The 27,853-nt window shown below is 40.3% G+C and overlaps 1 protein-coding gene across 1 annotated transcript in view; it reads right to left on the reverse strand.

Moving 5' to 3' along the window:
• Positions 1–27,853, reverse strand: part of LPGAT1 (lysophosphatidylglycerol acyltransferase 1) — a 67,466-nt gene extending 39,613 nt beyond the window's left edge. Inside the window, exons 1-3 of the mRNA XM_072856883.1 lie at positions 27,695–27,853; positions 27,227–27,386; positions 26,522–26,789 (exon numbers count right to left, since the gene is read on the reverse strand). Of these exons, the coding sequence (XP_072712984.1) occupies positions 26,522–26,759 (238 nt within the window). The 5' untranslated portion in view covers positions 26,760–26,789; positions 27,227–27,386; positions 27,695–27,853. The remainder of the gene's footprint in view (positions 1–26,521; positions 26,790–27,226; positions 27,387–27,694) is intronic.

Raw genomic sequence — 27,853 nt, forward strand, 5'->3', positions numbered from 1 at the left:
TTAGCAAGTTTGTTTCATTTCTGCACTTACTATTATTAGACTACTCCAGTAAAAGCAAAACAAAAAAATCTGTAGTTGGATCATTAGGTTTAAAATGCTACATTAAACAAACTCAGTAATTCAAATCTAAACAAGTTAGCTATAGGCAAGAAAGTGGGTTCAGAAAATGCTGCTCAGATGACAGAAACTATTAGTCACTATTTTGTAGACCAGAGACCAGATACTCCAGTGGCAAGAATGATGTCAAGAGGAAGCCACAGCTGTTGACAATCCAACATTTACACTGACTAGCAAAAATATGCTGAGGTAAGGAAAAGGAGTTAAAATTGCTACTTCCATCATCACAAAGTAACTAAACAGAGAAAGAAAAGACTGTCTCCCAAAGAACACCACAGGATGGAAAACTAGAAAAAGTCTGTTGTAAATGAAAGACCAGGATACATCTAATGCTGTTATTGGGGCAAAGAGACAAGCCAGTAGAGTCCAGCCCTCTTCAATAAACGGGATGGTTACTGCAATGCAGGGTAAAGGGAAAGGATGGGCAGAGTAGCTCTGTCAAGTTCAAAAGGAAAAGTCAGATGCATCGCCCATGCATGTAGTATATGATTATTTTTCTGTGTTTGTTCAGTATCTTAAGTGGTTCTTACTGGCTATTATTTCTATTTCTGACATCAAAGGAAATACTTCACCTCCACTACTGAATCTTTAGTACTGTTATTAACAGGTCTCCAGGCAATGAACAAGTCTCATCACAGGACAATTAATTACTTTACTGCTATCTGTCTTTTAAGCAGTGGTTTAACTGATGCAAAAGCAAAAGACTACACACTGGAGACAAGAAGCCATAATCCATGCATAGCTTCCCTGTCCTTGCAGAAATCCAATTAGCATCACACCTTTGAAAATTGCCACTTCTATTACTTCTAACAGCTCCCAAATTAGTACCAAATTGAGACTTGAACACAAAATAAAAAAATAAAATGCTGTATTTGGTCACAAGTAGATAGAATCAGACTAGAGATATGAAAGTGGGAAGGACTATTCATTCCATAATGTTCAACCTCCTTTCCTTTCCTCAGGCAAGCTAAGTACAGTTTTCTCAACATGAACTTGGAAGATCCCCTTTATCCCTCCTCCTCTATTATGTGCAAATTCTCTCCGAAGTCCTCTTTAACTCCATGAAAGCTGGAAAATGCCTGGACGTGGCAGTCATAGTTGACCGTGCACCTTCCTTATCAAGTATTTCACATATCTACCTATGGCAGTACCCCACAAGGCAAGAAACTAAGATGAAATGAGAATTGTTTTAAAGGGCAATGAATCAACCATATACTGATTTTGAAATTATTACTTCAGTGTCTTTATTAAGCAGCCAATATACAATAGTCTTAATGACCTGTGGCTTTCCAAAGGTAACAGAAACTAAGTACTAAATACATTAAGCATCCACAAAATAAGGTTTCTCACAAGTAGTTAATTATTTCCAAATAAAATTACTTTATTTCTAGATCACTCAGAGGAAAAAAGGGATTACTTTACTAGAGATACTTCCCTGGAACACATCAATTTATACTACTAATCATTTCTACTGTAGAGCAGTTTAAAAATAAACTCTTTTTAATCTTCAAAAATGTTTCACAGATCTAACTTTCTGAAGGATTAAAATAAAGTTAATGACTGAAAAATGTAAGCCATGAGAAGTAACACGCAATTGAAAACAACTAAAGAGGAGAACTTATGAAGCTCAATTTGCTAGAAAAAACCCACATTTTTAGCATACTAGGTGAAGACTAATGTCTGACACTGAAACTTTCAGATAGGCCTCAGTCAAAGAAAAACAGGGGAAAAAAGCTTCTGCTGATACCTAGAGTATTTTACCTACTCTTGCTAAATACAGTTGAGGGTAAAAACACACGACCAGCTTACAATGCATTAACAAGTTTCAGCTGAGAAGTAGTAAAAAGGTGGGCTCTGTTATCCCACTCCAAATGCAAGGTTAAAAAAAAAGTTTGATTTAATTCTTTAATTGATTTACACAATTAATTTTATCTATCAACTGGCCAGGCTAATAGCTCAACTTCTGTGGCTCAGCTGACAGGTAGTAAATTATTAAATCACAGTGATTCAACTGGACATCCTCTAGTTTCTTTTCCCTCTGTCATTTCTCCTCAGGCAATCAGGCTGTCTCTTGTGCTTAATAACGCTTTATGGTCCATTGATTGACCTGATTATCAAGGAGAAAAGAATCAGTTTGTGCAAGTCTTTCACAGAGCATTTCTGAATTGGAAACAGAACAGCAAACCACAAAAGTGTGCAGAAAAGCCACTGCCATTACCACAATTTTTGAAAAAAGAAAAAACCCTCAAATATCTAGAATTTTAAGTTCACAGCGTTCCTTTAAACTCAGTGGAGGGAATAAATGCTTGTCTTCAATTTTCTCACCACACTGAAATTTTCAAAAGGAGCACCTTTTGCTTTAAGAAATACTTGTGCTATTACATTCCTCCACTGCAATTGGAAACATTCAAATCAAAACCTCAGCTGCATGGCAGTAGAACCAGGAACACTGCTTTGCTCCACTATAACAAGACAAAAAACAGTTCAAAGACAAATATTTGTCACCGGTGCCTGAAAACCAGCAAACATTCCTCCACAGCTTCCTTCTATTGCCAGGGCACATTTTATAAGGATACCAGTTCTCTGTCTACAGCCTCACAATAGTTAGATTTCTGCAAATGCAGTTTAACATAGTGAAATAACATAAAGGAAGCAAAGAGCAGGAAACCAGTTTAATGGGGTTGAAATCATGGTAAACTCAGTAAATTTCACATTGAAATAATGGTAAACTTAGTACCAAAAAAATCTGGTAATTCTGATTAATAATGACATCTTTTATCCACAAGATTGAGACAGAAGTGGCTTAGCTGTAAGAGATACTTCCATTTCTGACTTAGTGTTGTAAGCAAAAGGCTTCTCCAGGAAAGGATGAAGACAAGTTTACTTGCAATTGCATGCACCCTAAGACAGAAAGATTTATCCTTCTCTTACAACAAGAAGTCCAAGATGCACCCAAGTCTCCAAAACATCACAAAAATATTTCATATAATGAGCTACAAACCGAACTTTTTATAAGCTAATCCTTGCAGAGCTTAAAGAAGAAAATAAAAGCAATAAAAGAGTTTTTTCCACATTTTTACTGAACTGTTGCACATCTAAAGGTAGCTACTGAGAGTTCTCAGAACACTTGGCTGCTTTGTAATCATGTCCTTAACATAACTGTGTGTATGTAAGCAATGCTATGAATAAATATTCAAGCACTTTAATTGCAGTATGTCATTAGGCTGGGCAAATGACTACTCAGCTAACTAACAATTCAGTAGATTTATTTTATACTTTTGAATATACCTCGCAAGAATGGCAGTCTAGTATTCTGCGCAATTGCCTAGCAATTAATATGAACTACTTCATTTTGCATACTGCATTTTAAAACTTAAAAAATGTTCTGAAATTTCTGACTGTCTCTTCTTTGTTGTAGTTAATCGTTTCACTACAGTGTGTGCCGTAAGAATCGGCATAAATTTTATTGGCATCTTAACAACTTAAGTTCTAATGAATATCTGGGGTTATTATTTCAAAATGTATTGAGTTTTAACTTCTTATTTCTCCACTGAATTGGAAAGCAAAAAAAAAAAAGCCTCCTGCCAGAAATTTCAACAGCCATTTGGAAATGGGCAGTGAAGGTCCCAGAGGCAATTCTCGTACTACTATCATCCAAATCTAAAAGCTACCATATTAATCCCATAAATAAAAAACATGAAAAGACCCATGCTTTATGGCAAGGTCAGGGAAACTCTTTAAGTGTTCTAATCACAATTATTAAAAACTCCAAACCTATAAAACAGCTAAATAAATCACCTGAAAGTTATGATATATGTAAGCATATAATTGATTTGGATATCCACTTTATTTGCCATTAGATTTGAGTCTACACACAATTAGATTTGAGTCTACACACATTAGATTTGAGTCTAGTATTCTCTAGTTGAGAATACTAGAGAAAGTATTCTCAACTTTCTCTAGAAATTGGAGAAATTAAGAACTTTTACTCCAGAACTTCCCACCCCTTAGTTTATTTTTATTCTGATCACTTGTAATCACTTGCATCCATGAAGCAAGACTTCAAGAAAATCTGTTCCAAGAAGTTGCAGGTTGGCAACACTTAGGACTGAACAGTACCACCTTTCGTCAATTGCTTGGAAGCCTTCAGTAACAAATAAATGGCATTATTAATGGACAGCCTCCTTTGCTTCCTCAAAAGTCACCCTGCTTTCTAAAAGAAGGAGTGTTATTGTTGGGTATTCAATAGTGACTGTAACTCATGACAACCAGGTTTCTATGTTTTAAACACTCCTCTTCATACTTAAGCATTTGTGTCTAGCAAGTTGCAACCCTGCTTTATGTTATTCACAAATGGCTCGTCAAAGCATGTTTCAGCTAGAGTAGCTATGTACAGTTGTTCAACTCATTTGTCTCTCCTTTATAGATGGGATTCTTTGATAGCTGGCATTAACAAATCCCAGAAGTGATGCCAGAGGTTAAATATTACTTAGCATGCCTAGAGTGCATTTTAAAAAAAAAAAAAAAGATAAAGACATGCTAAAGGTGTTTTTTTCCCCCTTAACAAAAAGGTTAAAGGCATTTGTCTCTGCGAATTCGTTGCCTACGGTGAAAAAAAGGAAAACAAACAATGGACTAAGCAAATCAGCATATAGTTAGTTTTTTACATTTATTAAGCGTGTATTTAGGATTAGAAGGTATTTAAAAACACCTATATAAAACCACACATATACTACTGGAAAGACAAAAATAGCTCTTCCTATCCCACCCATTCCTTCCAAAATTCATGCTGCCAAGGAAACGTTAATGTATTGTCTCTAAGTACACACAAGACACACAGGTGATCAATAAAAGCACAATCCAGAAAAGGAGGGAAAGAACACGCATACCTCATATCTCATTAAACAAAGCTTCACTTAACATGTTATCTTTCTTTTCCCATTAAAGAAGGTACCGTTACTAACAAAAGTATTGTCAATTTCAATGCTATTACAATATATACATCTTAAGGTTGTAAAAAACACAGTTTCAAACAAGATTTTGATACCAAAAAAAGCATCTTTTACAGCTAACTTGATTCAGACTTTCATGATGGTAATAAACTGGCCTGCACTGACAAATTTTTCCTTTTATTTCCATCAAGAAAAATGCTTATCAGAGAAGTCACAGAAGCAGCAGCTAGGAAAGAGAAGCCTGCAAATAAATGGAGATTTTTCCTACAGTGTATGTTAATAAAATGAGGCTGGGTTTAAGATGTCCCAGTCACCATCTTCATTCTTCTGTGACAAGCCATTTTGCACACCTCTACACTTCAGTGTAGGAAACAACACACATTTCCTTTTGCTTTCAGTTCCATTCTTCTTAGCTTCCACCCTCTCTTTCTGCAGTTTACAGACAGATCTACTTTGTGGAGAAGAGGACTTCAGCAGTCACAATATCTATGCCCTAAGTCAACCCACACTCTTACTTCAATTAACTGACAGTAAGAGACTCCCGTTAAAAACAGGAGACAATTACAACAAAGATGCCCTGGCTCTTTCATCTTTCTAACTAACCCAAGAACCACATTTTTCCTAAAGCACAGCAGTTCCTTTTGGAAATAGGCCCTAGCAATGACTACTTTTGAAGACTGACTTAATTTTCCTGGAGTGCACGTTCAAGACCTCATGGGTACAGTTTGCTTGAGTTCTATAATTCACTGGCACAAGAGACGATGCTTGTGGCTGAAGAGAGGGCTCCTTTTATGTATATGTGACTGAGAATCAATAAAAGTGAAACCTTAGCTCACCTTCAGTGAAGCAAACTTCTTCCACTGACTTCAGTACAGGCAGTGCCATTTCAAGAGCTTCACCTCTTTGTAATTATGCTAGGCAAGCAGTTTATATGATAAGAAAACTCTTGAAGTTAAGAAATTCTGTCAGGATACAGAAGCTATGCTCACTACAGATATTTAAGGAATAGTTCCAACATATCTTAAGTCTTACAAGAGCACGTCTTTCACTGGACATACCCTGCACATTTTGCTGGAGGTCTCCAACAGCTATTTTATCCTGCTCCCACAACATTGGTTGAATTGTAGAGGCACAAGAGTCCCACAGCTCATAGTTCTGATCATCCAAACTGGAACCCTAGTTGTATATGGTGGCTACTGCTTCCAAGGAGCGGTACAAGAGACACAGTTTTTGTAGGCACACAGGCAAATGTGGACTGTGAAATGTGATGATTGCAATTGATGTCAGCTTTCATGACTATACTGGTAATAAACTGTAGCAGCCGAGAAGCAACTCCACTGTCTGTTTTGCTGCTTCTATTATTAGAAAAGCAACTGCAAGACTGAAGAATGGGATAGAGTGCTGAAATCCTTTTGAAGTATCTCCAGCTCATGAGTCAGACCACTTGCAGAAGGAGCAAGCTGTACAGCACATTCCTCCCCGGTGACAGATAAAATACATTAAGTATTAACTACCCAGAGGAACATCAATGCATCCATGAACGAATATCCTAATGCTCTAATACCTTACATACTGCAGATGTTATAATGGCTAGAAAAAAAACGAGTTAGTTTGAAGCCTAGAAGAAGGAGAAGCAAAACAATGGGGCAGTCTCGCAATTTTTTTCTCACCATGAAAGAATACTTTTTTACATTTTTAACACACTTAGGAAATAAAACATCAGAACAGCAAGTAAAGGTTATTAAGGGATACTGAAAATCAAATAGTCAGGCTTGAATGTTAAAAACAATCCTAAGAAGCTGCAAAGTATGCACAAAAAATTACCTAGGTAGAAGCACATGGTCAGCAAGGTCCTAAAAAGACAAAAGAATCTGAACCAACAGTAAATATACTTCAGATTAACTGCTATGACTTCAGTACATATTTAAAGCTGATACTCAGTACCATTTTGGTCATTCCTATTCACACTGGGGAAAGAAACACTGTCATCTATGTTCAAAACTGTTTATTTCCAACATCAAATAAAGACCAATTCTACAGGACTGTCTTTGAGATGACCATAAACCAAAGAGGTATATAAGCTAAAAATGAACTTTTGTTTTTTGCTGGTTAAAAGCTTCCAAACACTCTGGGGATGACCAAAAAGCTGTAGCACCATAAGTGACAGAAGCAAAGAAACATATTTCTGTAAAACAGGCATCGAAGAGACTCTGAATAGAAGGATCTCAGCTAAGTTGTTACACAGAGCAAAGACAAGATTTGCAGCTTACTAAGACTGCGCAATTTTACATGGCGAGAAACCTCCTTTGACAATCACAGGGCCACAAGACTGCTTGTATGAAAAAACGTCCCAAGAAATTTTGGTCCACAGATGTTTTATTGCTCCCGAGACAGATACTACAGATTTGAAAATTTTAAGGACAAGAACCAAGACATACAAGTTTTTTCTACCAGCTTGTACTTTCTGCCATTCAACCCCAAGGTTAGAGACAATGATGGAAACACCACAGTCAATCCCTCAACGCAAAGAGGTCCAACACTTGCCTAAATAGACCCTTTTTGTCAGACAAGGCTGTGGGCCCTACATTTCAGTCTCTTTATCTACAAGGATAATTTTTACAAGGGAGAAAAGATTCTCACCACTCAAGCACATTACTTTATCTACCAAATCCACAGAACACTTTTCCATTTTTTTCTAAAATGCAAAAGTCAAACTTCTGCAGTTTCACCTGTTAACACTGATGTTTCCTCGTAACAAGAAGGCAGTCCAAAATCAAATTTTCATAAGTTGATACCACAGCCTTAAAAGTCCTATTCAGTATACTGTATATTGAAACTACAGTATTTTAAGTATGGCTACCATGCAAAATGCACCTTAAGCTCAAAGAAAGTTCTATCTGTAATCAGCTTTATTAAAAACAGATTGGCTTTTCTAGAATTAAAAAGAAAAAAGTTACTTTGAAAACAGGGGAATCTCAGAATACAACACCATTACAACAATTCAAGCATGTTTCTCTTTGTAAAAGGGTAAGTACCATAGAAGAGCAGTGAGAAGAGGAAAGAGTGTTTCTTTTCCCTGATCAAAAACCATACCAGTTCAGCTGGGTAACTAAAAAAAATGATACGAATACAGAGCTTGCTATTATTGTTACCCTTATCAGCCTTTCAAGCAAAGAACAGTTGGCTGCAGCTCTGTATTTTTAATAACTTGAACCCAGCAGGCTACTACCGTACTTTACCCATACTCATCTGCCCCATCACTACTGCTGAGCAACTAACCAAGCACGAACAGAGCTGACTAACAGGGTCTGACACATCAAACACCGACAGACAGGTACAACTCAATAGAAGTGCCATGGCTTCCCGCCCGCCCTTTAAAAATTACAGGTATCTTGACAAAAATTTCCATCTAGAGCTGGAGAAGTGGTTCCTTCCTGGGTTCAAGTCAGGAAGAGTTAGAGGCAGACCTCCCCTCTATATTTACCTGAAAAGAATGAGAAATAAAATGGGAGAAAAGGGGAAAAGTCATGCAGAGCACAAAAAAGGCATAAGGTAGTCTGAAATTCAGTGTGTCAACACTGGGACTTAAGCTTTAAGAAGGTAAGCTGCTGGAGAGAAAAATCATCACCTCCAGCAGCACAAAGTCCAGCTGGAGGCCACTTACTAGGGGTGTACCCCAGCGTCAATACTGGGACCGGTATTGTTTAACATCCTCATTAGCAGCCTGAACGATAGGACAGAGTGCACTCTCTGCAGGTTTGCAGCAAGTCTGCAGAGAACGCACAAGCAGGAGGAGTGTTTGATACGCCATCTGGTCATGCTGCCATTCAGAGGGATGCAGACAGGCTGGAGAAATGAGCCAACAGGAACCTCAGGGAGTTCAACAAGGGGAAGTGCCGAGTCCCACACCTGGAGAGCAGCTTTGCAGAAAAGGCCCTGGGGTCCTGGTAGACAAGCTGACCAAGAGCCAGAAATGCATCCTCATGGCAGGGCAAACAGTATCCTGGGCTGCATTAGGAAAAGCCTTGCCAACAGGTGGAGGAAGGTGGTCCTTCCCCTCTGCTCAGCACTGGGGAGGCCACATCTGGAGCACCAGGTCCAGTTCTGTGCTCCTCAGTACAATATAAGATGCAAGACTTACTGGAGTGAGTCCAACGAAGGGCCACTAAGACGATTAAGAGACCGGAGCATCTTTCATACAAAGAGATGCTGAAGGAGCTGGGACTCAGCCTGGAGAAGAAAAGGCTCCAGGGGGGGAATCTTACCCATGTGTAATTACCTGATGGGGGTGCAGGGAGAGTGAAAAAGACTTAGCCAGACTCTTTCCTGCAGTATCCAGTGACAGGCTGAGAGGCAACGGGCACAAATTGAAATACAGGATATCCCACTTCAACACAAGGAAAAAAAGAACATTTTTACTGCAAGAGCAGTCAAACACTGACACAGGTTGCACAGTGACGTTGTGGAGTGTCCATCCTTGGAGCTATTCAAAACCTGACTGGACATGGACCTGGGCAACCTGCTCTAACTGACCTTGCTTTGAGCTGGGGGTTCAACTATATGATCCTCAGAGGTCCCTTCCAACCTAAACAATTCTGTGATTCTGTGATCTATGTGACACCAGGAGGAAAAACTCAGTGTTAACAGAATTATTTCTTAGTGGATACCTTCAACTACAACAAAACCTACAACTTCATCCTGCGGCATGAAACAGAGCAGCCTTTACAGTCACAAAGCACAGGTTGCAAATACAAACTGGCAAGGTTTTTCTGTCTTACTGCTACAGAACTGCAGCAAAGACATAAATTTGAAGGATAGTTCAAACCTTAATATTGAAGAAGCAGAATATGATTCACCTGGGATCAGACTCAGGCAAAAAAGTGGGACTAGTAATCAACACCACAAACTTGAGGCAACAATGCATTTTAGCCAGAATAAGCCATTGTGTTCACTGCTATAAAGTCTTGAGATCTTCACGCAAATACAGAGATCTTTAGATCTTCATTTATATCTTTATCTGTAACTTTAGCTATATTACGAAATATTATGGCAAATTAAAGTACTCTATGGAGACTGTTTCGTCTGCATGTCAAACACAAAGCATGCAAGCAGCTACATTGAAATTGAGCTACTTTTAGTTACTCAAACACCAAGACATTCAAATTACTACTTAACACTCAGATATAGCTACTGACACCCACTTAAACATAGAACTCTAAGCTTAAAGTAGTAACAAGTAAACAAAAAAACTCCCAACATGTCAAGTGGGAAGGCATCAGTTATTTCCCCTACTATCTTTACCTAAGATATTTCTTATTTTTCCTATTTTGGGCTCTAATTACTTCTTATTAGTTGCTCTAACATTTGAGAAGCAAAAGAGAGCCACTGCAACATCATGTGAGCATCTGTGGTGGTGGGGGAAAAAAAAAAAAAGAAGGGGCAAGCCAGCACAATCAGAGCTATCAGAAGACGACGGGATGATGGGGCAGCAACCACCAGTTGGACCAGAATGAATCTTACGGAACCATGGTCTGCTATGCTGGAAGACCTGCTGGGCAAGTCCGGTTGGCCCAACATGCAAAGCATAACCAGCACTAGTCACCTAAGTCACTTTCAAAATTGCTGTGAATTTCTTTTTAAAACAAACAAACTTGTTAGGCATGTTGTGGTCTTTAGAGCATAGCAAGCATAGAGTTTTGTTCTTTTAAAGAAGGTTAGAACATGTTAAAAATGTGCAACCCCCCACTCTTCTACTTTTCCCTGTAAGCTTAAGTACAAAAGAGAAAGCTAAACGTCCTTGTTATAAAAATTTTGTAGCTATGTGCCACAGACACTACAGAACCACTATTTAGGCAGGGACAAGGTGACAGCTGTTTGATTTTTAGTGGGCTTTGGCTTTGTTTGGGGAAAGCAAATTAAAGAAAATATTTCCTCCCTAAGAGAGTGCTGTGAAAGCACACCCTCTGCCACAGATGAAGTACTGCATCATTACAATAACCTGAGCTGCCTTTGCAGAGTCAACTGTCTAGGCAGCAGAATCTACCCAGGAGCAGTATCGCAAAATACAATACTGTTACTTCAGTTTCCTTTTGAGTCATTGGCAATGGTATGCATTACTAATTTGATCCTGTTGCTTGTCTTTCCAGATGTGAAATTCCCTGTGATGCCAAAGAGTCATTCATAAGGTACTTCACTTCCCTCAACTGTTAAGGCAGCTCAAAAAGCACAGCTAGCATATTATACAGCCTTAAAAAGCTCATAGATAGAGGACAAAAGCAGATCTTCCCAGTCAGGTTCCAGGGAAGACAATGCACAGAGAACACACCCAGGTTCACAACCCTAAGTAAAGGGATACTTTTCAGATTGTGTAATCAACACTGAAAAACAGTATATCCAAACCAACTGTGTGAAAAATCCCATTAGGGTAATGGTCTTTGCAAAGCAAATTACTTGTGAAATAGCAGTCCTGTTTCCTCCAGAGGAAGTACCCCCTCTTTTAAAGCAGGGGGAATGGTTGGAACCTGCTTTGCAGCCTCAGCTGTTAACTCTGAGAATCTTGATGCAAACTAGTTGTCCTAGTGCAAGCTGGCTAAAACAAACTAATAATCAACAAGCCACCGTACAGGACCACAGCACTCCCACAGTATCCATTCAACTGTTTGGCTGCTTATGCAGAGACGCACACTGCAACACCACAGGACTTTCTATTAGGAACCTAACTTTCTTCTTTATACGACTGAAATAGAGTCTGCACTGTGTAGCCCAAAATAATATGAATACTGGGGAAGCTGGACAAAGACTCCACTGAAAAAAAATGCACCCACAAGACAGAAGCAAGCCTTCAAATAAGTAATAGGGGAAAATGTGTAATTCTGTTTCAAGAAAATAAGACATGAGCAGAGTCTGATGGCTATAAAGAAATAAAGATAAGAATAATCTATTATCATAAATAGGTAAATAGGTGGATGTTTTTTGATTTCTAGAATTTTTGCTTTTGAAGTAGACAGATTTGAGTCCTTAATGTTTCTGGACAGCGATACCTAAGACTTGAAGGAACTTGTTACAAAAAGTTTAAGTATATTCTGTGATAACTGTTGAACTGCCCAAAATGAACTCCTAATAAAGACTGCACAAAATTTTCACTGTTATTTAAGAGGGAGCAAGCTCTATTACAGCAAAGTTCTGCAAAAATTGCTGTTTGGCTCTTAAAAAAAAAAGTCAGGTATTTGGAAAGCCACGGTTCTAGCCATATGGAAGATTCTGCTCCTACTTTATCTAGATTTCCAAATCAGGCCAGTTGAAAGTATGGCTTTAAAGAGCAAGTAACTGGTGGCATATAGCAATGAACCTGCCCAGGAAGAGATGGCCATTTCCTCTCCTTTTAAGATTTGTAGATTGCAAGCTTCCCATATCATTTCAACAAAACCAGAGCATCTAGAAACTTTTCAGATGTTTTTCCCAAAAAACACAGCTGCAGAAATAAATGACATATTCAGCAATCTTACAACAAATATCCCAAGGCCATGGAGTATCAAGTCCTTCTGGGGACAGTGGAAGAACTCAAGAGAATTTAGTTATTATCTACTGCATAAGGGATCGGAGAGGCTAACTAGCAATGAAAAGACATGAGTTGGAAGTCTCATTTCCATTTTTAACTGCAAGTTTTAAGTTACTGTATATTTTGGGACCATAAACTTTTCAGAGCACTATACAAGAGGCTCTTTCAGGTATAAGACATACAGAATGCAGAAAACTGGCACCAGATTGCACAAAGAGGGAGAGCAATTTCTCATAGGGAGCTGATAAAGCACATTATTCTAATGCATTTACATCATAGCTAGAGAGGTAACTAATCATGGGTTTTCTGGTACCCATTAAATTCTCTGAAGTGCCTTGAGGTTTATCAAACACAGGAACCAGAAAACTGTAATAGGGCTGGAAGTGAGCAAACCTTACTTTTTCTTTAAACAAGATGTGGAACTTAACTGAAACTCCAAGTGAGAGTTTGCATTCATCTCTCCCTACATACCAAGCCTAATTAAATAGCACGGTGAAAAGGTTTGATCAGCCCCCAAGCATTCAACTACTTAGCTCTAGAACTGTACCACCAGGACTGGACACAGGCAAGGGTTACAGCCAAAAGGGTACATACAAGAAAAGCTGTCAGAGTGACTACAGCTAAGAACTAAGACTATGCTTTTCAGAAGATGTGCTAGGTTAAAATAACCCAGAATTACACTAGTGAGCAAGGAAACCGTTGTCCCAGTGTTCACATCCAACTGGGCTCAGAAAAACATGATTTTGCATATATCCTTTAAATAAGTCATATTGATTCAAAAAAATACCAGATCTTTCTCTCCTAACGGAAGAAAACTGCATGACTTTAATCACTGGCTGAAGGTTCAAGTCAAGAAAACCAACATTCTGAATGTGGTAAGACCACCCCTATATCCCAGCTCTGGTCACTACCTTCTGCTTATCTAAATCAGGTTCAGTTACCTCTTCGTATTCTTCAGGTCTTGCCTCACTTACTACAAAATGCCATTGATGCTGTCTCATTATGCTCTCTCAGCTGACATTTTACAGTGACCTCAGAACTGAGGAGCTTGTCTCCACCTGAAGGACATTGACCATTTAAACCTCTTCAACTCAGTCAACTCTGGACAGAAAACACAGAGCTACTAAGCTCCTGAATGATCATGAGAACAGAAATACATACTCAAACAGTGTATTTTGAGATTGCAGAAGTAACATAATCTAAAAATCAATATCCTCAAGCAATAAAACTGGCTACTAATCAAACAGCTGCAGCATTATTCTCTCCTCCCCCCATACACCTCCACACCATCCTCCAGTTCCCATGGGTTAGCATTCCCATATACCACAAAACAGAACCAAGCCATTGGACATCTTCAAGTTGCAGTGTGGAGGGGAAAGCTTAACAGTGAAAGGCATGCAAAGAATCAAAAAATAACTGGATACAGATGCAAGGTAGAAGAACAAACCTTTTAAAAGAAGCCTTAAATGTTTGCACCGTTAGGTTTCAAGGACTTTATTAAACTTCTCACCCACGCTACAAACAACAGTCTTTATGACAAAGAAGTTATGACATGAACAAGAACTGTAAAAACATTTCCCCTTGGACCTTTTAGATACTACGTTCATTTTTTTCAAATAACGGATTTTATAAAGGCCAGGGGAAAATGATGTTCAGTTGCCACAAATTTAATCAAAATAATTTAATCATAAAACAATAAGAAGCTAATGATGCAGAGTAATGTAACAGTAAATTCCTATATTCAGTTTTATGTTTCTGTTTATGCAAGTCCCATTATTAAAACAAGAGGCCACAGTAAGTTTGAAAAGCATGCTGGAAAGTGTATGACAATAATTCTAGCCAGGAACTTAAGCTAGTACTTTTGCTGGTATGACACAGCAAATGATTCAAGCCAACAAAGCATCTTACCATTTTTAAATTTACCCCAGGTTATCCTATACCAGTTCAGCGACTCTTAAGAATTAAGTGTGTGGCCACATTTCAGGTTGCCAGTAGGCAGAAGTCTATCATCATAAAATCAGAAGCGATGCCTTTAATGGTACGCTCAGGCTATCACAAATGAAGTAATTAGCAGAAAAAAACAGCCTCTTTCATTAGATTATTCTAGCTGATGTACCTCAAAGCAGCAGCAGAAAGTTTACTGTTCCTAATTTTAAAAAAAGTTTAGTGCTCTGGCATCTGTTAGTATTACAAAACAAATAATCCTCTTACACCTGCTGACAACTGCAAAAAATACCTTGGATTTGTGGCTGACAGTCTTACTGGGAGTTCCAGTAGTACTTTTTACTGACATAAAATGGTTGGATTCGATACAAACAAATTTATTGAAACATTCTGAATGGCTGGCTCCAATACCCACCCTTCATCCTCAGCACACAGACTAATATTCAATGCACCTTTCAATGAAATACCCAGGTCCCAGTTTTGAAATATGCTGCTGCAATAACAGTAATTGAGGCTTCTGTTCCTCTCTGCCTTCTCTCTCCTCAAATTAAAAACATAAAAATTCCATATCTCAGATCAAAAAGTTTTTCTATACATTGGGAGCAAATGGTAAAAATGACAGCAGACAAATGCTGGGGGAACGAAAAAAAAGAGAAAAAGAACAGACGTCAGAGTACTTCAATTAAAAACAGTAATTCACTGCAGAGCAGTTTCTCTGGAGAGCACCCGTAAAGGGGTTGAACAAGACAGCTGTGAAAGAGACTGTGGAAATGGACTTCTCTGTTTCAAATACAGCAAGTGTGCCACAAATGCAAGAAGATATGACAAATCTCAACATTCCACTTTACAACTAAATGATTAATGTGAACACTCATAAGTCTGTGGGTAGCAATAGGCACTGTAAGCACTTTACATGCAACTTGCCATGATCTGTGGCTACAAGTGCCTTGGCTTACTCATGAAACACTTGCCAAAAGTGTTACAAATTACTCTTTCCTCAGACAAAAAGAAAACTAGGCAAAAATAAATTTATTCGGGCTACAAAAGTCTAGCACTCCCAAGGAGTAAAAGCTTTGGTCAATACACTTCAAATATTGAATTCTACCTGTCCAATTAAATCCTCCGTACTTTGCTCCAAGAAACCCTGCCTCAAAGCAAACCCAGTGAGTGACCAGACACTCAGATTTACCACATTGCTTTTGCAAAGTATCAGGAAAGAGTGGTAATAGGACTGGAAAAGGAAGAAGCAGGCCACGTGCTATGGCTCTTTCTTCACCACAGCAGCCACCCAAATAACCCTTAGCCTTCCTACAGTGACACATGGCAATGCCACTCGTGGTTACATGAACTCAGCTCTGCATTTTAGTTTTTGAAGTTTAGTAGGCTGTTAAAACATTTGCAAAGAATGTAAGCAACAAAGGGGAAAAAAAAGGGGCATGTTTCAGTATTTTCTCCCTCTGAAATAGATGAGGGACAAAAGTACTTCTCCAGCCTGTAAAAATCTTGTCAAATTCCAGCAGCCCAAGGCAGGCATCAAATGATCTTTAAACACGTTCAGGATAATAGAATTACCTGGGCAAAGGTCATGCTGTTGTCACATTCCCTTCCTATGTTACTAGGTTAGAAGACTGAAGTATTAGGTTTGATGATACAAATAGAAGAGTTTCAAATACCAAAAAATACTCATCTGCTTGTTTTCATGTAACCTACTACATGCAAGAGGCTTAACAGACATTTATATTAACCGTACCTGTATCTGAAAGCATTTTTACAAATGTAAACTGAACTTCATAGGTCCTTCATGTTATATTAGTGTATACACAGGCTACGGTTATATTTATTTCCAAGTAAAGCTGTTTCAAGGAACAACAACAACTGCATTTTATGCCAGAGACAAGCACAGGAAATAAAAATGGGTGTGAAAGAAGAATGCATTTAGAAAGGAACTGGCAGTTACCAGAGTTGGCATTTTGCCAGGCCATCTATATATACTTATGCATATCAAAATAGAACAGGTTCAGGTACAAAACTCAAGAGGCTATTTCTAATGTAATGCCTTCACACGTGCTACACAGTGGCACAGAACCCTTCCTGACAGACTCTCATGCTGCTTACCACCCGCTGCTCTCTCCCAGGTCTTCCCAAATACGCTCAAATACACCTCAAGCCTCACGTTTCTACGTGTCCCTGGGTCAGATTCATAACTGACTTCTTCTTTAGCTGTGCACTGCCTACAGTAATCTGAGCATCACTGCTCTTTCTTGAGAGTTTTAGTCAGGTTGATGCCCTTCTAGTCCTCCTTTTAGGAGGCTACGCCAACTCCCGTTTTATATACAGAATAGAAAGTCTTAAAAACACAATACTTTAAGTTCTTTTATCACCTTATCCTTTTTCCTAACATTAAGACTAAACAGTTATCTGCATATGCCTTTTGGATCTAAAAGGCTATGATAAGCAAGGTGGACTAAACATCACCTAAAGGAAAGGATGCTGCTTCATATACCGTCTGCCACTGCCAGATTAACATGCTGCTTCAGCAACAGCAGAAGTAACAAAGCCTGGTTTCCCAAAAACTTGTTGTCTAACCTCCTTCTCCTCAACAGGCTGGACAAGATATGCCGGCACTGTGGCAAACCCAAACCCATTCATGTGCTGGTTGGACGTGCAGCAGATGTCAAACAAGACATACGATGGCCAAATCTGCCTGCACTACCCTCAGTTGAGGCACTAACTTGGGTCTCTCTCTCCTCTGCTCAGCTGCCAATTTTCACAAAACTCATGAGAACACCATTATGTCTGAAATCTGAACCATCTGGTCAATCGCAGACAGATTTGCAAGGAGGCAAATCAGAAGTGTGGGAGGGGTGAGAGAAAGAATAGCTGTTAAACAAGTAGCTTAATCCCATCAGGAAACCATGCTTAAACACTGTCACATTTATCTACATAGATAATAAAATACCCAAGTCACCAAATTACATTAAAATAGTGTTCAATGCCCCACCCTAAACACCACACTCAAATGTAACTAATGCTTAAATTAACCAAAACCACATATTCTTAATATTAATGGTTTTTCTTCCCCAGTTCTGGCAAGCAGACACAGACACTACAGACTTTCACAGAAACTGCGTGTGCTTGTTAAGTTCGGGATGCTAGAAAACAAATGAAACAAAATTAAAAAGCCTATGACAAAATCCTCCTTTCTGCCACCAAAAAACCCACACCCACAAGCACTCATACCACTGTCCTAATGAATCAACTTTCCAGTACCCGCATCCTCCCAAACAGCAGCAATGCTGGCCCTTGCTCTTACAACACCACTTCTATTTTTAGTTCTACATAAATGAGAAGCAGTAATAAAGCTATTAATCTTTCCTCTCCCCATTTAGTTAAATTACAAAACTGAGGTGAATCTCCAAGCTAGTTTAAACTATTAGACTCCTTAAATAGGGACAATTCCTTACCTTTTAGAACTATAACATTTAAAGAAGGAGTTTTCAGATTATGTTGTATGACTCAAAAGAAGTAACACCATTGAAACTATCCTGCAAAGTCAGTATTTGTGAAAAGACATAATGAAAGTATTTACAAAAAAACAAACAAACAAAAGCCCCGGGCACTGATGTGTTATTAAATCTTAAAGACTTTAATTTTCTACCATCCAATGACACTAAAAGTCCCCTTCTTCTTTACACAGAGGCAGGGAGATTGCATCTCTTCTACTCTATTCTGCCCAGGAAAAAGAATCACTGAGTTGTCCAATTCAGTTCAGATTCAAGTTCAGCTGTGAATGAAATTGTTCTGATTTGATTTCAGCTTGCACTAATGAAGCTCTTGACCGTCTTAGAGCCCCTTCTTAACTCTTCAATAGCTTTAAAACAACTGAGACAAAAACAGCAGAATGCGAAGTTGAACCACTTATATTTTTAATATTATTCTCCATCTTGTTCTTTACATATTTTATAACAGAATGTATAGTTGTGCACCGAGCCAAAATTTTCCCTAAGCTCTCCACCATGATACTAATCTCTTTCCTAAACTGCTACTTTACTTAAATGTTTATTACTTTGGACTGTTCAACTCTGAACAACTTCTGCATTTTGTTGGCTATTCATACAGCTTAAGTACTTTTGAAGTTCTTTACAATTGTCTCTGTAGCTGACAAACTCAAACAGTACGCATACAAAACTTCAGAGGAACCCCACTGCTAAGCTTTCATCAAAATGAACACTGGTCTTTTTATTCCTTTATCAACTGGTACTCACTTTATGATAACCCATTGTTCTCACCCTACACTTAACTTTTCTTCTCTAAAGGAACTTTGCAGAAGGCACTTTTCCAGTCTAAACATTAATCAGTTAACAAAATAGTAAGAAAAGGTGAAGAAGTCTACTTCAGTGACATTTTATTCACATACTAGAGGCCCTGTCCTGCACAGAACTGCTCTCTTGAATTGGGGCCACAAGCAGTAGTTCAACAAATACATTAAAGCTGGTACTGTCACCAAAAGATGCAGTTCCTTCCTCTTTCCCTTTGCCATTTGTACCCACCTTCTTCTTTCACCACACCTGCAAAATGAACTGGGTTAGGGACTGTGTTTTGTAAGCCACCCAGCAAAAAAAAAAAAGGGGTAGGTAGTTTTAGTGTGGATCAGGGCCATGATCCAGATCACCACACAATCATTAAAATATTTGGCCAATAAAACTGAAGCAGTGGTGGTAGAATGAGTTTGAAAGGCTGGGACTGGCTTTCTTCAGAGGCACTCCCTGCTTGAAATGCTTGTGGGGGGAGGAAAAAAAAAAAAACCAAACCAAAACAGCCCAGCCTCATATGTGGAATCCCTCACTGGTGTCATGAAACATTTTTAGGAATGCAAACATATTAGCCTTATTTATTTCAGTAACTGCATATACAAATGGCTGGACTATTATCTCAACTGTGGTGACTGCAACAGCAGTGCAATTACATGCCTACGCGATCCCGCATTTGACATGTCATCTTAAGCATTAGAGTTTATATTCCACTGTAATAAACGCAAGCAGATTATGTATCTTGGAGCTGTATTTTGGCCCAGTTCACACTGGAAAGTTACACCACTAAGCTTGTATTCCATAAAGGATTTACTAACTACCATGTCTAATAAAGGTTGCACAACTCTTCCATTTTTAAGATCCTGTTTTCAGCAGCTTAAAACCTTGCCAAACTAACCTTTGGCAAGACTTCTCTGTCCCTCATGCACACCCAACAGTGAAAGGGAAAGTGATATATTCTGTTCATCTGTTTGAGATTCATTCTAAAAAAGTAATTTCCCAGAACAAAATGACAGAGAAAATAGGTTTTATCCACACTAAACATCCAATTTTTTCTCCAGTTCTCTTGAAAAGCTCTAAAATTTCTATGCTTTAGAACAGTTACATTAAATGAGATGAGAAATTGCATCTCTGACATAAAGGCATTATCTCCGACATGTTCCAATACAGATGCGATCGCACTGTCAAAGTGGAGAAAAATTCCTCCTTCATATACTCTGCAAAGAATTTGTGGACAAAGAATTTAACTCCCTAAGATTTTGCTTCTCCAAATCGGAGCTGGACAACAGCTTTCCTGTAATTATTCCACATGGTTCCTAAAAGCCTACCATCAAGAAAAGGAACAAGAAAAGGTACAGACAACAGACACACATCTCTCAGGTATTCTTAGTCATATCCTTTCAGACACTCAACCAGCAACGAAGGGAGAAGTAAGATGACTAGCGTAAATACATATGCTAAAAACAAAGGCCCAGAAGAACTGGGAAGGATGAAAACACATCCTAAAAATAGCAAACTCAGCCATAAGCAGGAATAGAACCCAGAATTCCCCAAACTTTGTCTTCCTTTCGCTGTTAGGACATAAGCTAATTCAGAAGCATCCCACAGCCATTCCTGGACTTAAAAGTAAACAACCACACCTTTCTGTATAGGTATTCCCCAATAATTTCATCTTTACTAGCCTAAGGCAGATGTGACAGATTTGGTACGCTTGCAACAGCTTTTATATTATCCAGAGTAGGTGAAACAGGAGCAGAGACTAACCCTAACTCTAAAAAAAAAAAGGGGGGGGGGGGGCCCACAAATAGCAACAAACAACAAAAATATCCCTAGCAAAAAAACAACAGTGTGTGCTTTTACTCTGAGTTTTGTACCAAACGGCAGTAGCTTTCTAAAAATAAAATTCAGAGAACATTTCAATACTTAATCTTTTGGAATTATCCCTTATAGTTAAATGATACAACAGGAAAATGAAAGATAAGTTTTAATGCTTTTGACATGTTGCTGACGCTAGATGAACTACAAAGAAGCATGATAAAGCCTGTAACTCATGTTCCAAAAAGGAGAAATGAGAATTTCCTGGTGTGATTTTACATATTATTAAAATAAGACAAGGGTCACTGTATAGCACTCTTTACAAACAGACGCATCACTTGCACAAAAAAGTTGACAGTAAGTTCACTGTACTTACCTCCTCTTACGCAAAGGCACAATGAGCCTTTGCTCTGAGGCCACGGTACAAACAGCTCCAATGTCCCCAACTCATTCAACTCTGACCTTCAACTCTGACCTTTTCTTATCAAGACAGCTCACAAATTACACACAAACTTCCTCTTACAAACAGCAAAATAAACTCAAAGATCCCTGTTTGATCTCAGCATAACCTACATGTAAGTCTTACACATCAGAGAAAGCTGCATTTAAGCCAGGGATTACCTAGAAACTCAACACATAGCCATAACATAAACTAAAAGTTTGTGTGTCGTATATTGCTATCTAAATCCACTGAGTCACATCAGATAATTTCAAACATTCAAAGAAAACAGAAAACAAGAACAATTTTGTTTCTCCATTTCACACACTGCCTGATTTCAAAAACATGAGTTGTTTCCCCCACACTGCCCCTCCCTGCCCAGTCCTCAGAGTAGCAACCAGTCCCGAAAACAAAATATTGCCAGTTAAAAATCACACTGTAGGAACAGATGAGGGTAGAAAACAATGGCAGGGTCAGAGGCATAGATAGGTCTCCTGAAATAACACCTCCTGCCTTATTTGGGGCAAAAAATTTACTTTATCTCATCTGCTGTTCTCCAGCTTCTGCTGCACTTCCTGCCTGAGGAGAAGGGCCAACTTGTCATGAGAAGCAGCACAGACAGCGCATGCTGTCTGCACTGAGGAAGTGTTGTCACAGCAACTCCACCTGTATCTTTTACAGTTCTGGAAGACAAAAATATTCGCATTCTTAGAAGATTAGAGGAGTTGAGGCTGCTGACTGATGACATGGAAACAAAGATTTTGAATTAGAGAAAAATAAGTATGACTGCTGAAAAAATTACAGAGTGGTCACTACTTAGTCATACATACAAATCAGCCAATAAATTTTAAATTACTTGAGGGGAGAGGAGGGGATAAACAACTAAAAATGCAAATCTCAGTATTACTCTACTTGGCTGAATAACAAAAAAGGAGGAAAGGGAAATTCTCCCCACTTGACAAAACATGACAATTCTTGCAGACATTCTTTAAATGTCACCTTCCCGGCTGACACAGAACAGTAACATGCAATACCATAGGACTAGTTCATTTTTTATTAAGCACTGCATCATTATACCAGTAAGCATACTCACACCACTAAGATCTTCTTGTGTGTGGCAGCAGAGGTGTATTACTCTTCCTTTCATCAGCCCACAGCCCACCAACCTGTCCAACACTATTGCAAGACTGTGTGTTGGCAAGAGGCTGAAATGGAAGGTTTTGTCGAGTTATCCACTTCACTGCTGGAGTATGAAATACTCCAAGCACAATTCTTAAGGGAACTCCCTCCCAAGCTGCACACAACCCTGCTGATGACATGCAACACACCTCTCCCCTGGTGCTCTGACAGGCAGAAGAGCGCTGATGGTTGCTGCAGACAGAGCACAGTCACCCTCTGCCAGCTCCTCCCTGTCCCCAGACAGACGTACAGACTGGGCACACACCACCGCTCCCTACACTGGGACCGAGCTGTGCAGAGCAGAGTGAAGCACAAGATTAGCATAATGAGTATCAGGACTGCATTGCTAACTGATTACTCTGTTGTCCTAGAGACTTCCAATTGCAATACCGCAACAACACTATCACAAGCTAATACTAACTTCTGCATTTAGACAGCAGGAGAAGACAACAAAACAGTTTGTCTAAACATATTTAAGCAAAGCAAGCTTTTCTCTAGCAGTTTTATTTTTAGCTATTTGATTAGATACAGGGATATTAAACTTTAGTCTGCAATAGTTACTTGCCCAAAGAAGTTCATGTCTAGAAGATGGCTGCTTTAAAACTAGTTTTGTAGGTGAGCAGGAGGTCATCAGAAATTCACCACTGCAAATATGCTCCACCTCCCTCCCATTACATCTACTGCACTATTCAGTGGTTTCTGGTTTACATGTATATTAAATGACAAATTATAGTATCGGGAAAAAAAGGTACTTGCCAACAAAGGATCAAGCACTCTTGAGTTTGCTTTTTTTAGAGTGCATCTTCCAACAAATCCAGGAAAACATTTAGAAGGTGTTATTCAAAGGTACCTTTCAAATCACACTAATATGCACATTCCAAGCATCCTAACTGAACAGCTCCTACAACGAGAGCAATACATTTATACAAAAAGCCTTAAAAAAAGAAAAAGGCTTAGAAGAGTTATAAGGCCTTTCTGAAAGCATATAAAGATAACATTGCTAGACTATCTGAACATTCTTCATAAAAAGACACTCAGATTTCCTTTTCATAGAGTTCAAGAGAACAACATAGATATTTATCATACTCTGCCCTTTAAAAATCAAAGACAACCAATTACACCCAAGTTCTCTCTCATACTTGCATCTTAAGAAGAAAAAGATTAGGGAAAGGAGAGTGACCTTTACAATTTCTCTTCCCATTCCTTTCTTCGTTTTGCTTGTCCAGTTATGCACTATCTCTTTACATAACATCAAGTGCATCTGCAAACGGAAACACGTTTATCAAAAAGCACAAATTAGAGCTGCCAGTGTAGTCACAGATCATGTAATTTCTGTAACAAATCCTCTAGGATTCTAGCATGAAAACACAGGTTTATACGGGGGTGGGGAGGAGAAGGGCAGACCTAGTTCACAAGTTTTCCTCACCTCTTCCAGCTTTATTCAATAAAATATACCAACAATTACGCAACAGCAGCAGAGCCCAGAATGAAAACCTAGCAGTCACCACGTTTTCTTCATTTGGTGTTGAGCTCTCTCATACACATTACATACAAACTTACCGGGGAAAAAAAAGTCTGCCCTGAATCCACTTTGCAGGCTGAGTTTAAGTCCCTAATTACAAATGGTTTATGTCACTTCCCACCCAACAGATGACCCAAGCTCGGAAAGGGAAAAAGTAAATAAATTAAAAAACTGAAACACATCTTCAACACGACTGAAGCAGAACACTATCTCCAATTAAAAGACAAGTAAACTTATTTGGCTGGTTACCTTCTCAATCAAGAACAAAAAAAAAAACCAAACTAACTCACCAACTGCTCTGCTACCCAAAAGAAAAGAAAAATCCTTCACCTTCTCAATGAACCCAATGAATACAAGATAGTAAGTATTTCCTTTTGCAACGATGGAACATACTGAAGCCTATCTTTGACTTAGTTTTTGGAATTGAAAACAGAAGAATTCTGGATCAATGTCTCTTTCAGATGCACTACTGCAAGTCTTAGAGACCAACTCTAATAAAGTAGTATTTCAGTTCTGAATTAGTTATGTCGTACTCTATAAAAAGAGGGGACCTAGTGACAGGCTTTTATAAATCTATCAGTCTGGAAACAGACACATAAATTACTGTGTCTACGTATGTTAAGGCCAGAAAGATTCACTTTCCAGGTTTGTTCTGCATGTGGTGGTGAGCACTGATGAGGGTAAAGAAAGAATGGAAAAAGAAATAAGCTATTCTTGCTATTTTGTAGCTTTCAGTATAAAACATGTTAATATCTTCATATCAAATAAAATGTATTTAAACTGAAACTTTGTACAAGCGTTTGCTTAAAATCGTCCCCAAAACAAAAGCCATGCTTTATAGTGGAAAGCAAAAAGGGCCTCCTTACCCATACACCATCCCAGAAAACACTTCTGTGTAGCTGTTTGTAAATGATACTTCAAACAAACATACTAAGACATTTCAAGACTGTAAAACAAATGATTTCACATTGTCAAGATATCAGCAACACCAATCAACAGATGCTTCAGGAAGACTCTAGGATATGCAGATCATGCTAAGACCACTTTCCAAGCAATAGGCAAAAGAAACCACACAGTTCTGCAGTCAGCAGTAAAACTATCCCAAGGAAACTGCTTTCAAAAATTGACAACCATATCGTCATGGGACAATGGCTTGAATTTTAACTGGCACATTCAATACACACAGCGAATCCCTGGAGCCATATGACTTTAACATTACCGTTATGCCCATAAACTTTCCCATTTCCAATTAATAATACACGCAACACCTTGAAAGTCAATCCTGCCTTCTAGAAGGCCTTTATGCTTTAAGGCATAAAGCAGACTTTTAAAAATATACCTGCCACTGCAAATACTATGTGGACTTCTTTTAATGAGCAAATACAAACATATAAAAATATTTTTAAACAGCATATCTGGAAAAGCTTGAGCTGTACCAGGCAAGGCAATTTTGAAGCAGTGCAACGTTGCGACAGTTCTAGCCCAAGAGACCAGAATCTGGATTGCTGCTGCCACCATCTCCTTAAGAAGAACTGGAAGCTCACCTAGAGTATCCACAGAAATTTTGTGCATCTTGGAAAGGCACACGACAGGGTACCAAAAGGCACATTATCACAGAGGCTTCAGCTCTTGTAGCCTAACAAAAAGAGCGCTTCATCTGGGTCAACACTGACTTTCTGACTAATCAGGAGTCTGACCAGACTCCAGAGCTGTGTGCTGCCATTCCTTTTTTTCCTTGTTTACATGGACAAGACCTGCAGATGCAGCCTGGGCAGAAGAGAGGGAAAGAATTTTAGGAGGACTGTTCACATTTTGCACTCAGTAGATTCATTTCCTCCCCTTTCCAAGGTCTAAGCACATACAAAGAATTGATGGCTGTTTTCTTGCACGAAGTGCAGTAGCCAGGATGAAAATCAGTGCATTCAAGGACAAGACTAGAGCCTTCCTTAATATTTCAGTTCAGTCCATCACCTTGAGGAGCCTATGAATACTAACAAGCAAAAATAAGTTCCATAACTGCAAAGCAAGCATGCAGAGGGGGAAAAACCCTACAGATTCGGTAATTAGCTCTGCTAACAGTAAATGAAGAGCCATACAGTCGAGAAACATTGCATATCACTATTTGTATGAAAGAGGTTCCATCTGTTTCCCTCCGTTCTGAAGCAGCAGCAAAGACAGTCACGGTTGCAAGGAATAGAAGACCTACTCTTCTGATATGAGCTTCATGTCAAACTTCTTAGCCTTGTGTCCTGATAGTTTTAAGTGGAGAAGATTTAGAGATGCACAGTCTTAATAAAGAAAAGTTTGGCTCTATCAGCTACATGCACAGCACAAATCAACTCTTTTTTGAAGAGATGTACCTTATTCATGTAACGCTAAAATAAAGTGATCAAGATACTTAGGAAAAAATCGTATTTCCGATTATACTAAGATGAAATATTGATTGCTAAACTCTTACTTAACACATAAGAAGTTTGTACCTACAATTTAAAAAAATGTTTCAGTACACTCAGCATCTTGATCCAGAAATACAAAGCATCTGTATGAGACACCTGAAAGAAAAACATCCCACATATCCACTATATTTAGATATTCCCCTATGTGTCCCCATACTAAAACATCTGTGTTTTAACACTTATTTACATATTTATATTAATTTAAAATGTACAAATAAGACATTCTTACCTGTATATCCTGCCCACCAGCCCCAGGAAGCCACCATAGCTAAAAGCCACTTAAATAATACTCCTTCGATATACCAGAAGCTTTTACTATCCAACACTCGGAGAGGCTGCAGCACAATTAAATACAAGACGTAGGACGGAATAGCAACCAGGTTATTGGCGACCATAAAAGCGAACCTGAGGAGTGCTTTCAGACAGGTATAGCCCACCCGCTGGGCCTGCTCTAGAGTCACGGCCATCCTCTTCACAGCGGAGGACGCGGGACCGTCCTACGGGGAGAGGAAAAACAAGGCACAGGTAGCGCTTTCCGAGAGGGGCGAGGCAGGCGAGGGTGCCCGCCCGCCGGCCCCAGACCCAGCCCGCTCCCACAAGCTGCTCGCACCTGCCTCCGCCGTTAGTCACCGGGGAAGAAAGCCACCCCCGCTCCAAGGGGCACGAAGGAAGCGGCGCGACCCTCCAGCCGGCGCCGCAGCGGGGACCGCCTCCCCTCACCTCAGCGGGCTCCGGGGGACCCCAGCCCGCAGCTCCCCTGAGGGGGACACACGCGCGGTCCCAGCCGGCCTCCATCTTCCCCCCAAAAAAGGTCACGGGCGCTAACGCGGCTGCCGGCGGCCTCTCCCCCCACCCCGGAGCGGCTGACAGGAGCCGGGGCCCGCGGGCGGCGCAGAGGGGAGCGGGTGGCGGCGGGCCCGGCCGCGGGACTCACCTCCGGCAGGGCGGCGGAGCGGCGGAAGAGGCGGCGGGGCTGGGGGAGCTGGGCCCGGCGGTAGCGGCAGCAGTCCCGGCTGGCGGCGGCGGCTGGCGGCGGCTCATGGACCCAGAGGTGGCTGGCCCGGCCGCGGCAGCGCTACTCGCCTTGCGGCTCCCTGCGGAGAGAGGGGGGCGGGCGGCGTGAGCGCGGGGGCCGGCGGGCGGGGAGGCGGGAGCGCCGGGCCGGGCGGGCAGGCGCAGACCGCGGGTTCACCTCCGTTCTCCCGCGCCAGCTGCCGGGCCGGGCCGGGCCGGGCCCGGCACCCCTTCCCTTCCCTTCCCCGCCTGCTCGGCTCAGCATGACTCTCCGCGGGCGGGACCACGCCGAGCCCCGGCCCCGCAAGGACAGGCGGGTGCCGCGGGCGGGGGGTGTAAGACGCGGCACCTGTTGGGGGTGGGGGCCCGGCCCGCGCAGGGTCCGTACCTCGGCACCGCCGCCTGCGTCCCCGCCGCGGGCAGCGCGGGCCGCCGGGGGTTCATGCCGGCCGCTGGGGCCGCGCTCCCCGCCCCCGCCGGCTGCGTGTCCGCCGTGACCGCCCGCTCGCTGGCTGCCGAGGAGCGGGGCTGGCGCTGCAGCGAGCGC

The sequence above is a fragment of the Ciconia boyciana genome, chromosome 3 (assembly GCF_034638445.1).
Source record: "Ciconia boyciana chromosome 3, ASM3463844v1, whole genome shotgun sequence".
NCBI classification, from domain to species: Eukaryota; Metazoa; Chordata; class Aves; order Ciconiiformes; family Ciconiidae; genus Ciconia; species Ciconia boyciana.